The 17,163-nt window shown below is 43.9% G+C and overlaps 1 protein-coding gene across 1 annotated transcript in view; it reads right to left on the reverse strand.

The window, feature by feature from the left end:
- The window catches only part of adgrl1a (adhesion G protein-coupled receptor L1a), a 127,848-nt gene that overhangs the window by 8,054 nt on the left and 102,631 nt on the right, over positions 1–17,163 (reverse strand). Inside the window, exons 7-21 of the mRNA XM_019856488.1 lie at positions 16,311–16,332; positions 14,686–15,013; positions 12,636–12,923; positions 10,391–10,494; positions 8,777–8,962; positions 8,658–8,696; positions 6,411–6,591; positions 6,195–6,317; positions 4,635–4,840; positions 4,051–4,224; positions 2,595–2,804; positions 1,589–1,809; positions 1,255–1,321; positions 956–1,047; positions 172–340 (exon numbers count right to left, since the gene is read on the reverse strand). Of these exons, the coding sequence (XP_019712047.1) occupies positions 172–340; positions 956–1,047; positions 1,255–1,321; positions 1,589–1,809; positions 2,595–2,804; positions 4,051–4,224; positions 4,635–4,840; positions 6,195–6,317; positions 6,411–6,591; positions 8,658–8,696; positions 8,777–8,962; positions 10,391–10,494; positions 12,636–12,923; positions 14,686–15,013; positions 16,311–16,332 (2,410 nt within the window). The remainder of the gene's footprint in view (positions 1–171; positions 341–955; positions 1,048–1,254; positions 1,322–1,588; positions 1,810–2,594; positions 2,805–4,050; positions 4,225–4,634; positions 4,841–6,194; positions 6,318–6,410; positions 6,592–8,657; positions 8,697–8,776; positions 8,963–10,390; positions 10,495–12,635; positions 12,924–14,685; positions 15,014–16,310; positions 16,333–17,163) is intronic.

A 17,163-nucleotide genomic window follows, 5' to 3' on the forward strand; every position in this document is an offset into this window, starting at 1 on the left:
GGCTTTGTTTGACTCTGCCAAATGGGTTCCAAAAATGCTTGGTGTCCGCATTTCATTTGTAGAAAATTTTACAGAATGTAAGAAATGTGAAAGTGACGATCACAAACTGGTATCTGTGGGTAAACTATGGGCCAGAATGAACTGCGTCATAAACGTAGCCTTATCAGGTACCTTTTTCTGAAGAGCGCAGTGGAAGATGAAGATAAACATGCCCTGGAAGGCGTTGAAGGTGGTGAAAAGATACGCCATGATCAGAGAATTCTCGTTGATGAATATCAGGCCGAACGCCCACGTCAGCCCCAAGAGGAACAACAGGGTGATGGCACCCAACACCCACGACCTGGAAGACAGCACGACATCACATCAAAAAGATGATTAGAAAGGTGAACAGAAAATTAAAAACATATTTTTTGACAGATGGAGGTCAGCTTCGGCAAACATGCTCACACAGTCCTGCAAGGTGGTCTCTATTTTTCATGATTTTGGAGTTTTAGTATTTTATATACTTTGCATTTTTTAAAATTAATTAACCTTTTGAAGGCTTGTAAAGAATAGTCTTCTCCGTGTCATATCAAATTCGAGACATTCATTTTGGTCCCTTTACTAGGGTTGTTCAGGAAGAATGTTTTTTATTTTCAACTTTAACAGGAGTTCACATCTTTTAACATCTGCGTGACAAATGTTTACAAAAATTGATGCGTGGAGATCATCTGCAATTCAACGTTTGACTACTCAAAGCAAAAAATAATAATACAAAATTTAGCTGAGCGACATCTTGCACCCGTAAAGCTCTTTGGAGTCGCTTGTAAATCAAGGCATCACTGTTTCCATATTGCCTGTGAAGATAAAATATTCTGAATTCATCTGAAGACTTCAGTTTGGTGCCAATTACTCGATGTTAAAAAAAAAAAAAAGTGAAATAAACTAAAAGTCTGAGCTCAAAAGTCCATCTCACTTGATGCTATCCAGACGGCTGGAGTCAGGCTTGAGCGGCGATGAGTTTCGAATCATCTTGTGTAAAGTGATCATCAGCAGAACGAGGTTGAGCTAAGACAAGAGAGCGAGAAAGAGAGAGAGAGAGAGACCAATCAAATAAAAGCGCAGTGGAGCGTGGGGGCAAAACGCCCGCCTTTGCACTTTCCATAACCTCAATCCAAGTGCCATGAGATACTCTTCAGGTTTGACTGCGCAATATCGAAAGCGCACGTGAGCGAGAGAAAGAGCCATCACGCTGGCAGACAGTAAAGCTAATACCATAATAACAAATGAAACGGGTCCAATGAAGCTCCAGATGAAGTAGTTATCCACCCGCAGCCAGCATCTGGAGTGGCACACAGAGGAGAAGGGAATTAGACCGAAGTGAGCTCAAACAGAGTCACACTATTTGTCTGCCTCGGCGGATTATTATGTGAAGGCTAATCATCAGGCTTTTGGCTAAGTGTGTTCACGGAGGGCGGTCTGCGGGGAGGCGCGGGATATTACACTCCCCACCCGGGGGAATTCTGAATCAGCAGGTGCAAAAAAAAAAAAAAAAAAGACAACAGGGGAAAATAAAAAAAGAAAAATGAGGGCCGGTCTCGGCACGTACGCTTTCTTGGTCCCGTAGCTCCTGTAGTCTATGGCGGCAGAGATGCCCACCACCAGCGCGGGGAAGCAGTAGCCGCACAGGTAGTAGTACTTTTTGCGGGAGTACTCGCTCTCAAACACCTCCACTAGCATGAGATAGAGCTGCACGCCCTCCAGACACATCCACGAGAAGGCGGCCAGGAAGAAGAAATGCAGCAGTCCGGCGAAAATGGGACAAGCGATCTGAAGCGGGGGTGGGGGTTGAGGCGGGAGGTGGGTTGGAAATGGAAGAGCAAGGAGGAAATTCAGGGGGAGAGGACAGAAGAGAAGGAAAACTATCAGCAAGTGCGGTATTTTGGTGCAGTACAAAAGGAGAAGCTGGGCTGACTTCAAGTGGATATAAAAAGTCTACACACCCCTTTTCAAATGTCAATTTTCTTGGGATATAAAATAATGAGACCAAGATAAATCATTGCAACTCTCTAAGAAAGAAATGTTTTTTGGGGGGAGTAAAAATTAACACCTAACGTAATGTGGTTGCGCAAGTCTGGGAATCGGAATGTGGCTACGTTTACAATTAACTCAATCACTCCCAAAGACATTTTTAAACGTCTTTCCAGACTTGGTCCAGAATTGGCTGGTACTGAATGAGTTAACCCGTCACATTCAAATTTGTGTTAAATGGGAATCAGCAGACACATGGCATCAGTTAAACTATCTCTGATAAACCACAAATAAAGTTTGGTTGTTCTAGTAGGCTTTTCTTGCCTTTTTTTTTTTTTTGCTTTCTAGTATAGCCCTGAACGTTTTGTGCTAACACCGACTTCCATATGGAGCTGATCATCATGGACAAAGGGAAGAATGAGAATTGTGTTAATGCTTGATTCTTAAAGGTAAAGGTTCGTAAAGGTACACTGTTTGTTGGTGCAGCGGTACCTAATGAAGTGTCCTGTGCTCGCGTACAATCTTCCCCGCCCCTCCCGATTCGAGCCGACAGAATTTACAATCTATTCACAGTTCAGGCTCACTTGGTAGTCGGTCTTGTCTATGCCAATGAGGAAGAGCAGCTCGGCAATGAAGAGGTTGATGCACAGGTTCTTGTGGATGGTGTTGCGGTCGGTCTGCAGGCCGCGCAGGAAGCAGAAGGTGGAGATGCAGATGGCCAGGCACACCAGCGAGATGACGATGCCCACCCAGGTGATCACAAACAGGATCAGCTCGTGCATTCTGCCCTGGAACTGAGTCCCCCCGCGAACCGAGGGAAAAAGAAGGGGAGGGGCGTGAGGACAAATGAGACAAAGCGAGGTGGCAACAACATGAGACAAAGTGAGAAGAAGACACCGGGATGAGCGATGAGCACGCAGAGCGACAGAACAAAGGTGGAAGGGAGAGGAAAGGCAACATCGCTCCATTTAATATTTGGAAATATATGCAAAGAGCTAAAGTGTGAAGACAAGAGACAAGACGTCCTGGGTAAAAAAAAAAAAAAGAAAAAAAATCATGTGAATGTCAGCTGGAAAGAGGAAGACAGGAATTTGTAAGCCTCTGCTAGTGTTGGCTTGAAAGACGGACAGAGAGAAATATTTCGAAACAAAGAGCCTGTCAGGCCGTGGAGCGTGCATTAATGTGTCTGCATTAATTACTCCCACTGATGGACTGCATGGCCATTAGAGGAGTGGGGGGGGGGGGCACTGCCAGGCATTTCCTTCATCACTGATCGGGAAAATTAACAATCAATTATCCCTTCACTGGTAATATCATGAGACTTTTTCAGGGTTACCTCTCTTTTCTTGAAATTATTTTCCAGGATGTTTCCAGGACTATGTCATCTTTTCCCAGTTATCACAAAATACACTAATAAATTCCACACTCCAGAATTTGGAGCCATTTTATTTTCTGCCTTATATTTTGCATATTTAACCAGATTGCTTCAATGTTACCAAATACCAAATTGGTTAACATATTTTTTAAAAAAAGAACCCAAACGGCCCACTCACAGCTGCAAACCGGTTCTCATCATTCACCACAAAGGAGCCGTTCAAAAGAACAACATGTTTGCTCCTGTCACAACACAAATATAAGATCTCACTTGCACACTGACATCTAAATTACTTTCATTGCCTAGTAACTCAAAGGATGGAATAGAGCTGACTAATGAGCTATTGATAAAATAAAGAGAGCTCAAAGACCATGCTAGCTAGCAAGGTACTATGACAGCCAGGTTGGCTAGCCCAGCGGCGTAACACGTGCTAAAAACTCCATGAAAACTCGGAACTCTGCTCTCTGTACATAGTATTTTAAATCAAGCAACAAAGTTCCAATATTCCCATTAATAATCGGCTATTTATTATTCTTTTTATTTTTGGGGGCGGGGTTGCACTTTTTCAATCACCCTAAAATATTCTTAAGAGTCTTCATCACACGAGCGCATCAGATGGTTCAAAATCCAACAAGTCGTCGAATGAGGCCTTCCCGCGTACTCACGTCGGTGTCGTGGTGCGTCATGAGCACGGCGAAGTTGGTGAGGTGGCTGCAGGAACAGGTGGTGTGTGTGCTGTTGGTCTCCAGCAGCCTGCAGCCCTGTGTAGACCACTGGCCCGTCATGGAGCGCTCTGAGTAGTTCCAAAAGGAGCAGTTTGGGCTGTAATAATTCTCCAACTGAGAGAAGAAAAACCAAGATTTCAAACTAAATCATGCTGAACTTTGAAATATACCGAGATATGTATCAAATCGGAGAAATTTTATCCAAAAAGGAAATGGCGCATTTGAAGTACTGACAAGCTCATTCAAATGGACGCCAAATGGCAAGGGAAAAAAAAGTCATTACATCACACACTCTCAAACTGAGCTGTTCCATATCAAATGGAATCAGAATCACACTGAGTCGAACCGAATCGAATCGATCCACTCTCAAAGAGAGCCGTCCTTGAATCGTTTCGCACCCCATGTATCGAATCATCTGTTGTGGATACACACCCCTAATATGGATGTAAATAGACACTTAAAAAAAAAAAAAAACACAAACAAAAACAACCTCCTACCTCCAGCCCCCCTGAAAATTTTTTCACCTGTAGATGTTTGAGCGTGAACACCACGGGCTCGGTGAGAAACACGCGGCTGGACTCCTTGTTGATGGAGGCCGAGATGACGTGGGAGTTGACCGCCAGGCGCCTCCGGCCGTGGGCTGATCGCGCGTCCATCTTGACGGTGGCGTTCTCGGTGGACAGGAAGGAGCCCAGGTTCTTGTACAAGATGAACACCACCTTCACTTGCCCTGTGAGAGACAGTGAGACGAGTGGAAAGTAAAAAAAAGGGAGCGCAAATTGAAGTCGAAACGGGGGCGTAATATGCTAATGGCGGTAAGAGTGACAGATATGGAGGGCGTGGAGTGACAGGGCGAGAGAGCGGGAGACAAAGGGAGGGAGTTAGTGAAGGTTAGAATGATGGGAAGGAGCGTTTCATTTGAGTGGGTGACGGCGAGCCAGATTTAATGCGGAGGGCAATGGAACATTCATCCCTCAAGCATTCACGGATCTCTTATTATTCCGTATGAATATTTCATGTGCGTTTGTTTCAATCATTCTAATCTGGTTGCCGAGCGCAGACAGACAACAGAGGAGGGATTGGGATGAGAGCGGAAGATTGCTGAGATTGCCGGGTGCGACCGGCGGGCCTGATTGTGATCGACATGCCTGCCCGGCCATTCTATTAAGACTCCAAACCGTCGCCGAGCGGAAGAAAAATAAATGGTCTCAGCGCTTTTCGTTAATCTGATTAGTCTGTTATTATGAAGCACTAACTCAGTCGTTGCTTTAGGCTTGCATAAAAATGCAAATGGGCTGTGAAGAGAGTGATTGGAGTGTTAAGGTGGACCAGGGTGGGCAAAGCATGGCCCGTGGGACGCTCATGGTCCGCTATGTTCTTAAATGCGATCCACTAGGCACTTACATTATTAGCACCATATAAATAAACACGTATTGTATTGTCTAAGACTTCTCTCATACTTGTTGCATTAATTTAGATCAGGGGCGCCCAACTTTTCTTGACCGAAGATCGACTTTTCAAGCAACCAACCTCCCGCGATCGTTACCGCATGTGCACACATACACAAAAGCACGCATGCTTATCAACTATTGTGATTACTGGACTTGTTTGAAATGATTCTGATAATTATTATAATAATAATAATAATAATGCCGCCCGGGGGTCGACTGGTTAGCACGCCGGCCTCGCAGTGCAGAGGTGCAGGGTTCGATTCCGGCTCCGGCCTTCCTGTGTGGAGTTTGCATGTTCTCCCCATGCCTGCGTGGGTTTTCTCCGGGTACTCAGGTTTTCTCCCACATTCCAAAAACATGCAAGGCAGGTTAATGGAACACTCTAAATTGTTCCTAGGTATGAGTGCGGATGGTTGTTCGTCTTTGTGTGCCCTGCGATTGGTTGGCAACCGGTTCAGGGTGTCCTCCGCCTACTGCCCGAAGACGGCTGGGATAGGCCCTCGCACCCCCGCGACCCTTGTGAGGATAAAGCGGATCGGAAAATGAATGAAAGAATGAATAAACTGAGCTGTTCCACGTGTTCATTCTGAAAAAAATCCCGATCCTGTTCGAAGGAATTTTTGCGTTGCTGACCGTTGCGACTGTACTGCTTGATGGTGGACGCCGACAGATGTATGGTGCTGTCGTTGGCGTGGTTGAGAGGGAAGGACAAGTCCTGCAGGTCCATCTCTGTGTTCAGGACGTGCACCTCCAGTTCTTGTAGGGGAAAAAAAACAAACAGATGTTTTGAATCAGATGATCAGATGAAAAGAAAAAAAGAAGCTTCCGCGGAGTGTCGTCGTAGCTCACCAACGTTGGCCGCCCGGTCGGAGAAGCGACTCCCGTACATGTTGTTGGCCAGGAGGAAGGCTCCTTTCTCCAGAATGTCCAGCAGCATGGTGGCCGTGTGCGCTTGCTCAGTGCTGTTCATGTCCTGCCACGAGTCCAGCGCCTCGGGACGGAGGAGGTTGTCCACCGTCTGCACCACCGCCTGCCACCCACAGGACATTCTTGTGTGTCGAGTGACACACGCACTTTTCGGACAATGAGCAACTTCCACAAGAAGCGTTGAACATTTCAAAGGTTCCAATTCCAGTTCCCTTGACTGATTCAAACAGTCCGAACAGCAAAATGTTCAGCTCAGTGAAGACATTTTTGGCATTTATTCTCCTCTGCCAAAACACCCAAATGTTGCAAAATAAAATTCCGAATAAGAGTTTGCTCCACATTTCTTGACCGATTCAAACCAGCCCCACTTCAAAATGTTCTGCTCATTCAAGTCATCTACCAAAAGTCACAAATCCAATTCCCAAATGAAGAGAGTTTTGTTAATTTTTTTGACCAATTCAAAACATCCCATGAGTTAAATCCTAGTTATGACCATTCATTCACAACATTTCCAAAAGGAAATCCCCAAATGAAGAAAGATTTACAAACGGACCTCGTCCTCCTCCATTCGGATTTATTGCCCAATTCAAGCCACTCCAATGTCAAAAATGCCCAACTCTTGGCATTTATTCTTTATCTTGTCTCCCTCGCCGCCCTCCACTTGATGTCTACTCTCTGACAGATATATTACACATTCTATTTCCCCAAATAAAATACATTTAAAGGCCATTTTATTTGAGGAGCCTGTTTGATGAATCATGTCATTGTCTTGGGGGGAGTGGGGGGGCTCTCACAATGAAAGATTTACTCTGTCGCTCGTGCCACGGCGGGCAGGCAGGCAGGCAGGCGGAGCTTTTTCGGCTCATAAAAGCTCCATCACATTCAAATTGGCTCCATCATTGCCAAATTGTGTCCAAAATAGCGCGTACGGGCTATTCCTCAAGCAACAACAGCTTACGCGGTCTCATGTAACAGTGTGCTGCAGAAAGGTCAGAGAGAAAAGAAAGCCACCTTTCATCACTGCAAGGACAAACGCAGGCACAGGGACACAGACACACACACGCACGCGTGCACACGGTGTGTTTCCGTGATATTACGTTACAGGTTTCTGAGAAGCGCAGAAATTGCTGAAATATTGAAAAGGTGCAGCCTGGTAAGACAAAACGCTTCACATACTCACGTCAAACGACATGTTTGCCAGACGTATTGTGTAGCAGGCTCAAGGTGGGGGAGATGACCGTGACAAAGTCACGTTGACGGGTTCTAGTAAAATTACGTTTTCAGCAGAAGAGATTCGATTTTGTTTTGTTTCCTGTCGTGACTCCTTTTCTTGCGGTTTGTTTCATGTCAGTCCGTTTCGGGTTTTGGGTCTGCCTGTTCTCGTTAGCCTGGTCCTTTGTGGTGACCAATCAGATTCCTCCGCCACTCCTGTCTAGTCCTTGTTGCCAATGACGGAAAGGAAGTTCCAAATTTGGGTTTATTTGGACATTCAGACAATTTCGTTTGTCATCATTTCATTTCATTTCATCCTCCAAAAGTGTTCCATTTGAGAAATGAAATATTTTTGGAGTTGCACACCTGCCCCGCCGGCCTGCTTTGCTGGAATTGGGCTCTCGATGCTGCCCATTCATCACACCGACGACATTCTCAGAAAATGAAATGGTTTCCTCACATGGCACTTTTTTGTTTTCATATCGATATTCCAACAATATTCTGATTAAAATTTCAGCTTTATTTTCTTTCTCTCTCTCTGTACGACTTTATTATCAATTTCTTCTCGTAATATTACAACTTGCGTCTCGCAGTGGCACACGTATTCTCATTTATTTGCACATTTTTTTTCCCCAAATTTACAGTTTTAATCTGGCAAGTTATTTTTCACGATTATTTTATCTTCCCTGTACTTAAACGTTATTCTCCTCATAATGCCGTGCTTTTCATCAAATAATTTTTTTTCCATACAGTGTTAACATACTACAGCTTGATTCCCATTTGTTTAAGTATAAACGCTACATTTTCCGTTAGATTGTCTCTTTTGAACCAACCGCTCTTGATCTCTAATTTAACCTGCCAATTGCGACAGAAACACTAATTAGATGACGGCAATGAGGCTCCCTGAGGATTCATACTCCTTCACAAGTGTGGAAAGTTTGGCAGACAAAAGAATACCTGGATGTAGGCCCGACATGTCCGCTCTCGCTTCTGGAACTGGATGGACAAGAAGAGAAGTCAAGAATTAAAGACCTTAAAAATAGCGGCATCAATCGATACGACTTCCGGGAGTCCACCTTGTTGTAGTTGCGAGCGGCCGACTCCTTGTTGCCGGGCCTGAGGGACTGCAACTGAGCGTCCAGGATGTCCAGGAGCTGTTCGATCAGTCGCACCGACGAGCTGATGTCCCCCGCCTGGATCCGCCCTCGCGTGTGGTTGGCCAGCTCGCCGGCGATGTTCGCCGCGTTCTCGCCGCTTTTGATCTTCAGAGCGCAACGCACACCAACAACGTGTTTGATTGAAGAGGAGCCGGCGCAAACAACACGCTTTGATTCCGCAAGATTTCAAACCGCGCGGCTTCACACGTCGAGGAGAAGCAAAAAGAAAGCGACGTGCCTTTTGTGTCTCCATGAAAAAAAAAAAATGTCTCTCTTGAGTTATCATTTTCCCCAGACCCTCAGAAAGGGATCTTCATCACAGCTCCTCTTGTAAACAAACCTTGTAGTACACACTGTCAAGTGGAAGCTCAGTACACAAATCACACCCTGAGCGACTGCTTTTGCACGGCTGCTATCGATCGTTGCCAAAAGCAGGAGATTATTCACGGCATGAAACTTTTCCATTCTCCACCAGGAAAGCGAGCAGACAAAAGTTAGACATGTCTAAATGGACTCAAGAGAAGGCCGTTTTATCGCCAGGGAGTCTCGCTTGGGGCGAACCAATTAGTCGATTAATTGACGGCACAATGCTGATTATAGCTAGAAGTCGCTGAATTGCCAATTACGTGTTTGGAAGTTAAAAACAAGGACACTTTTTGGAGGGTTTTTTGCAACCACTTGAGGAAATAAAATTTTGTAAGTTTAGCACACCATATTTTTCAGTGTAATTAAAAATGTCAGGTAAATAAAATGCCTTTATTTTAAATTTTTAGTATATTTTACTTTTTTGAATTTTATTCTATTTTTTTAATAACAAACAAAATCCACACAAGACTCTTTTTAAAAAAATACAACTAAATACAGTAAGTAAAAAGGTTGTCTTTTACCCTTCCATGCACCGAGCAACCTGATAACATGATAACCTGTCCACTGTACCAACTGCTGTCCCTGAAAGGGTTCATTCAATTTTTTACTAAAAACAAACTTTATGGTTAAATGTCACCAGATGTCATTTTAATGCGAAGCAGGGTTGCCAGTATTTGCTGAATGTAACCACAATAAATGAACTTGGAAACTTCATTATTTTTAAAAATCAACTCATCGATAAAGGAACTCCCTTACTTTTTAAAGCAAGTAATCATTTTCAAGGTAACAGTGGTGACATTTTGCATCATGAAACACGCCCCGGGTCAAACTGACCCAGGAACTTTCTTCCTGTTCCATCGAAACACAATACCAGGAAGCTTAATAAACATATTCTTAAATGAGTACATTTAACTTTTTGATTGAGAGTGACTGGGTTGACCTGCTTGCTAAAAATAATGGAAATTCACTTGACTTCAAGTGTACGAGAGTGAGTTAATTAAGGATTAAGAGCAGATGGGTGATAATGAAGGGCCATCTTAAATGAGTGTGTATATTAATAAGGCCAGCCTTGGAGATATGTAAATACACGAGGAGCCACGTGGGGAAGCATGGAGCAGGGCCAGGAGGCCACAAGGAGGCCAAGAGGAGCAGGCTTCGGGGTCTCACCTTCTGGGCTACCTGGTTGACCCACGGGGAGGTGCAGTTGCTCAGGTCAGGACCGCGTGGGTTCCACATGACCTGCTCGGCCAAACACTGGAATGAAGCGATACCTGGAGACCAGCACAGTGGAGAGATAAAGTGCATTAGGTGTGTGCAATTAAAGGACAGAAAGTGTGTGAGTGTGTTTTAAATGAAGTCAATTTCAATGTTTGATACAGAGCAAGTTTGCCCAAATTTATTCAGCTAAAAGAGATCCTAAGGTACTAATATATCACAGCGACTGTGATATCAAAAAGGTTTTTGTCAAGAAAATTTGTGCCTTCTTGATTACCTCAACAAAAAGGAACAGTGTAATTGAGGCCACATCCGGTGTGCCTCAAGGGTCCATGCTTAGCCTTAAGATTTTCCTCACTTAGATTAAAAAGTAAGATTGGATCACACCATTTTTTTTTTGTGCTAAACTCTTCGCAGACTAATATCATAGAAACTATTACCCTGTTAATACGACCTACTGTATTTTCTCATCCACAGAAATTGATTTAGGCGTCACTTGGAAGCGTCCATTCTTTGTCACAGCTGGCCGCTACAGGGCTAAGTAACGGAGGGACACGGGGTAAACCGGGTAGTCGGGGTGGAGACGACAGGTTCAGAAATAGGCTTACACGCTGTTAAGAAAAGCAACCGTTTAAAATGCACCCTAACGCAAAGAATGTACTAAAAAAAAAGACATCACACATGATCCCTTGCGATCGTATAAAAGCCTCCCCGCCACCCCGAAGGGAAGCGTCTTCTTCTACCCCGGCTGTCATTTCCATCCAGCATGTCGTGTTTAGTGGAGCAGGTTCACGGAGAGGACAGCACTCTGGGATGAGCCCGGAGAAGCGTCCGTCCGCTACGAGCACAAACAACCAGCATCGAGATGCAAACACAAGAGCGAAGAAAAGAAGACGAGGAGAAGCGATTAAAGACAACACAGCAAGCAAAAGGATCAGAGACGACGCGCTGTTGCATTTAAACGCCCTATTTCCTGCTCTTGTCCAGCGCATGCAGATTGGCTTCGAGAGCTAATTTAGTGCGGCTAATGTAACGTTAATGTATTCCCACAGAGCGAAACATCCTGCACACACAGCAAACAACAACACTAGGAGAGCGAGAGGAAGAAAGAACAGTTTGCCCGGCTGCCACGTTTGGAAGAATAGAAGCTAGACCAAAAAAAGAAGAAGGAGATGAGGCCTGTGTTGCCTCGGCTTTCATTTCATTATTCGCCACTTTCAATCAGCTCGCTTTCTGTGGGAGATGAGCCTTTCATTTGTGGAGGAGCAGTTTTCATCTGCGAGTCCTCTGGGACGTTTGCCTGCTGGTCAGGACGACGCGACAAGACCAAAACTATAGATACATTTTTTTTTTTTTACATTTTTTTTCCCCATGGCATCACGTGCATAGAGGACATTTTGAGTACAACTCACATGGAATAAAAAGTGTTCCCCGGTATTGCATTTTTTTTCTTAAGCGAAGCAATATATTTTTTTAATTTGGATTTTTACACTGCACAATTGTATTTTAAAACATTTTTAATCTGTTCCAGTGCCAAAAAAAACCAAAAAAACAATGAGCTCAGAAAATAGCCCTCGACAGTATTGTACAAGCAGTGCCTTGAAATTTCAATTCATCTTTCTCCATTGAAATGAATAAAAAACACCAACAAAGAAAGTTAATAATGTGCTTTTTAATAAGTAAAATAGCACTCTGTAATAGGGATGGGTGAGTCCTGATGGAACCATTCGGTATTGTGCCGATGCCGGTCTTGTTTTAAAGCATCGGGTACTCTTGGAGGCTGATGATACCAGCCACTGATACTTCAGGCAAAAATGCCTGACATTGTGTGAACCCTACACAGCAGTAGATGGGATGATACTGCGGCAGTTTGACAAGGTATTTGCTCAAATTTTTTTTATCATCGTTTTAAATTAAATTTTAGATATCAAGGGTCTTGGTGTGTACTCAGAGTTGGTTATGCTGACTTGATATGGTTGTATGCTATCTATGGGCGAGATACCAGGTATTAGTATGCGGCCAATACGAGCCTTATTTTCAGATATCGGGTACTTATGGTGGCTGCCGATAACAGCCACCGGTACTTAAGGCAAAAATAAAAAAAATCTGAGTCCTCCTTTGCAGTGGTCGACATTATACTGCAGCTGATTGTCACACTGGTGAATCATTATCTGCATTAAAAAGAAACGTCCATTACCGAGTGATCCTTTGGGACACGGGCGGTCCACCGTCTCCCCTCTCAGCGTGCTGGGCCACTGGACGCCTCGCACCAGCTTACTCTCGCAGACGTGGGGGCCCTGCGAGGACGGCGGTGTCCAGCGGTTGACGGGCACGGTGGCCGTGATGGCCCGGAGGTCGGGATGCTTATTGATGGAGCCGATGGGCCGCAGGGTTGGAGCCACTGGTCGGGCGGTGGAGGGGCTGGTGCTGGAGGTGAAGGGTCGGGCCGCCAGGGTGGTGGTCACCTGCGTGGTGGTTAGAGGACCTGAGAGAAATACAGAATTTAGGGAGTGTGTCAGTGAAGGGAACTGTATAAAAATTTGACATGCACAGCAACATAGACTGGCAAATATGATTTTAAAAATGTTACTTTGCAGAGGATAAAGAATATATGCCTGTGAGTTTTATTATATTGCCTGTATGCATATGTTGCGTGTTGTTTCCACCAGCTTTTGCTTCAAGAGTTTTGATACCGCGACACAGATGCTATGAGGTAGCTAACAGCGAACATTTTTGCCCACAAATAAAAGCGCTGAAATTGTCTGAATGACGCTGAGTCGCTCGTATTTCGAGGTAACACTGGAGTAAGACGCCGGCAGCAAAAAGCTCCAAATAAGATCAAGCGTGAGAGATGTATGTGAATACTGTAGATGACGTCTTCCCGAGGTTCAAAAGGGAATATAAAATGGCACTTCTGAAAGACAGCCCTGGAAATAATTGGGGTTACAAATACTTTTTGGGGTCCTTCAAAGCATCCCCCAGAGAGTGCGCCTATAGGGGGTATTGGGTGGGCGAGGGGGCGATGAGATAGTGAGGAGGCCTCATCACAAGTCAGGCAGAAGTAAATAATTGATCAAATGTACGGGAGAAGTCACCATCACTAACAACAAGACTAAATGGGAAGATAAAAGCCGCGCATCACAATGGCAAAATCCTGAGTGATCAAACGCAGCAGCGCACATCTGCGCATCACTCACACAAGACCTTCATGTGGCTCCAGCTCCGCCGGAGCTCGCTTCTTACACTGACGCGTTGCCAAGATGCTCATCTCATCCTCCTCTTCCTCCTCCCAACCCACTTGCTTTATCACTTTCGCCCGCGACTTTTTCATTATCGATGACACGGAGCAGTTGAGACGCGCCTTCCCGTCGCCGCTGCGACAACAGCTGGAGATTTAAAAGCGGCCTGTTGGCGCTCGCTGCAGACAGATGTCGACGGGAATAGAGGCGAGGAGAGGTTCTGAGGGGGTTGACCAATCAAAAGAGTCAATCTGGAGCAAAATAAAATGCTAATTTGAAGGCAGCGTGAACATTAATCTAATAAGATCCTCAATATAAGAGTTGTATCAATAAATAAGAGAGAGCGGTATTAATCTAACAGGTACATATGAAAAATGGACATTGTTTTCTTTCTTTTTTTTTCTTTTTTTTTATAGCTCATAGCTACCCAAAACCCCAAATTCACCATTAACCCTTTCATGCACCCTGCAACCTGATAACGTGGTAAACTTTCCACTGTAGTAACCGCTGTCCCTGAAAGGGTTAATACAGGTACAGTGAGTAAAATATAAGGGAAAAAACGAAGTGGAAACAGGATATACCAAAACATGAAATTATCACAACGGTGTCACACAGGGAAGATCTTTAAAATTGATAAAAGAAAATACGTGGAATTATATCCAGGGAAAAAAAAAAAAAAAAAAAAAGCCAAAGGATTTGAAAACAGCAAAGTTGACTGATGACACTTAAATACATTTTCATGCAAATAAGATGTGAGCTTGTTGAATAAATCTAACCCCGAGTTAACTGCCGTGGGCTACGTTTCATTTATAACATTTGCTGTCACAGTCGAGAGCAGAAAGGTTTCATTTTATTTGCAGTGTCAACTTTTAATAGTCGCCTGTCACTTTAAGATTGATTGCACGACTCGGACGGGTCTCACCGAGGTTTATCTCAGCAATTTGCAACTTTTAAGATTGACAGTAATTGCTCTTTTACTTTATTACGGGCCCAAAGTGCGGTGCCAACCTGTGGTGGGGTCCGGCGGACCGAATTCCAGCGGGTAGCGCAGCACGTTGTAGTTGTTCCACACGTAGAGCTGGTTGTCACGGGGGTTGTAGTCGACGGACGAGATGTACTGGTACGGGTTGGGGAAGGCGATATTGACGGGCTCCTCGCGCCCGTGGTTGGTGTTGTAGGCGTACATGAGCAGGTCGCCGCCGGCCTCGCTGTCGTCGTCCTGGTAGACGGAGCGCACGGCGTAGAGCACGCCGCAAGCCATGAAGGCGTTGGACGCCACCCGCTTGTCAAAGCTGGTCTCCCACGTGCCCTCGAAGCGCAGCGTGTAAGGATTCACCTGGGCACAAGTCAAAAAGAAGAGTCAATTCAAACACTCAGACAATTGGCACGTTGTCAGTCACGCCCCCTGTCTCTGATTGGTTGTTTTTCCTCAGTACAATGGTTTCTTGCAGATCAAATTAGAGCAGTACTTCTCAAATAGTGCCCCCCCCACCCCCCCAGAGTAATATGTGTTGTTGTTTTTTTTGGGGAGGGTGGGGGGGGGGTTGCCATACAAGAATAAAGTGTAATTGCACATCAACTACTGTAGGTGGCAGTATATCTCTCATTTATTTATTTTCATTTCAGGCAAATTGATGCACTTCCATTTTTTTCAGTGACAGACTAAAAAAACATGTTCAAGTTATAGGTGCAGTTATAAGAATTTTATGGAAAAATTATACTTTTTATAGTCGCGGCAGAGATTTGAGGGGGCGCCAAATGTTTTCTTCTTCGCGGGGGGTATAACAGAAAATAACCGAGAAGCACAAAGTAAGAAGTACAAGATGGGCCAGAGAGGGCTGTTTTTCCTCCACAGTTCATTTCATTCACGTATGACAAGCTATCGTGACATTCTTGAAATTTTCTGCATATTTTAGGTGACTTCTCTCAATCAAAAACAAGATTTTCGGTCCATTTTGAGGAATCGGTAGGGTCCTGCTTAGAAAATGCTAACTTTTAAAGACATACAAGATAAGCCAACTTGTGCTAGGTATGGCTAAAAATGATTTTTGCTTCTATAAAAGGCAATATTATTATTCATACGCTTCGAGTATGTTGAGAAGCCAAATAAGACCATGTCACTTTGCAGGACATAGAATAAAAATAACGTATTTGAATGTAAATCCATCATTTGAAAATACGCTTGAACTGCACCAACAGCACCTATTGATCGACGTCAACTGATTAATTTCCGCCCGTAAAAGACAACATCAAAGCCAAAGAACAACCGCGTGTATTTCCAAAGGTATTAAACCTTCACATTGGCCGTCAAACATGCTGTTGTGCTTTCGCTTCGGTTTAATGGCGCGTCAAAGTGTACGTGTCGGCACAAAGCCGACGTCGGAATGAGCGTGACGAATAATCAAAGTCAGCAGAAAACAAACAATTTGTTAATGATGAACGCAATCTCTTTAAGCCGTATTACTTTTTCATTCAAATCGGGGGTAGGAATTCACTTTTAAGGTGAAAAATTCCGCAGAAAAAACATGATGCGTTTGCATGCTGTCACAGAATTACATGAAGACATTGACGATTGGTCACCAACATAAAATTTCATACAGTGCCCTTTTGCGGATATTTTTGTGCGCTCTTACGCCATAAGATTCCCAGCTCCATCTAAGGTAAAAAAACAAACAACAAAAGAAAAAAAACGAAGGAAAAAGGAACTCAACTAGAAGTGATTTGGGATCGGTTTCACAAAAAATCTAAAGAGGTGAATTTGTTCATTGCAAACTGGTTCGAAAAAAAGTATTAGGGGCAGCATTCATTATTCACAATTTTTTGCTATGAGCCAGGAGTCATAAAAATATGACATCCACTTGATGAGTTTTGGCGATTTTAGTTTTGATGAATGAGAGGGTCAAACAATACAGGCCGATTAGTTTTAAAGATACGACAACTTTCCGGAATTCACTTTTAAGGTGAAAAATTATGCAGAAAAACATGATGCGTTTGCATGCTGTCACAGACTTACATAAAGACATTGACGATTGGTCACCAACATAAAATTTCACACAGTGCACTTATGCGGATATTTTTGTACGCGGTTACGCCATAAGATTCCCAGCTCCATCTAAGGTAAAAAAAAATTAAATGAAATAAAAAAAAAAACTCATATCGAAGTGATTAGGGATCAGTTTCACAGAAAAAAAAATCCAAAGAGGTGAATTTGTTCATTGCAAACTGCAAACCGGTTAGAAAAAAAAAGTATTAGGGGCAGCATTCATTATTCACAATTTTTTGCTATGAGCCAGGAGTCATAAAAATATGACATCCACTTGATGAGTTTTGGCGATTTTAGTTTTGATGAATGAGAGGGTCAAACAATACAGGCCGATTAGTTTTAAAGATACGACAACTTTCCTCATTTTCTGCTTGTTGTAATCCCACAGTGACATTTAACCTCCCGTCATTGGTCAAATGAGATTTCTGTCTGAGTTTGAATAT

Source organism: Hippocampus comes, unplaced genomic scaffold, assembly GCF_001891065.2.
Source record: "Hippocampus comes isolate QL1 unplaced genomic scaffold, H_comes_QL1_v1.1 scaffold171, whole genome shotgun sequence".
Lineage (NCBI taxonomy): Eukaryota > Metazoa > Chordata > Actinopteri > Syngnathiformes > Syngnathidae > Hippocampus > Hippocampus comes.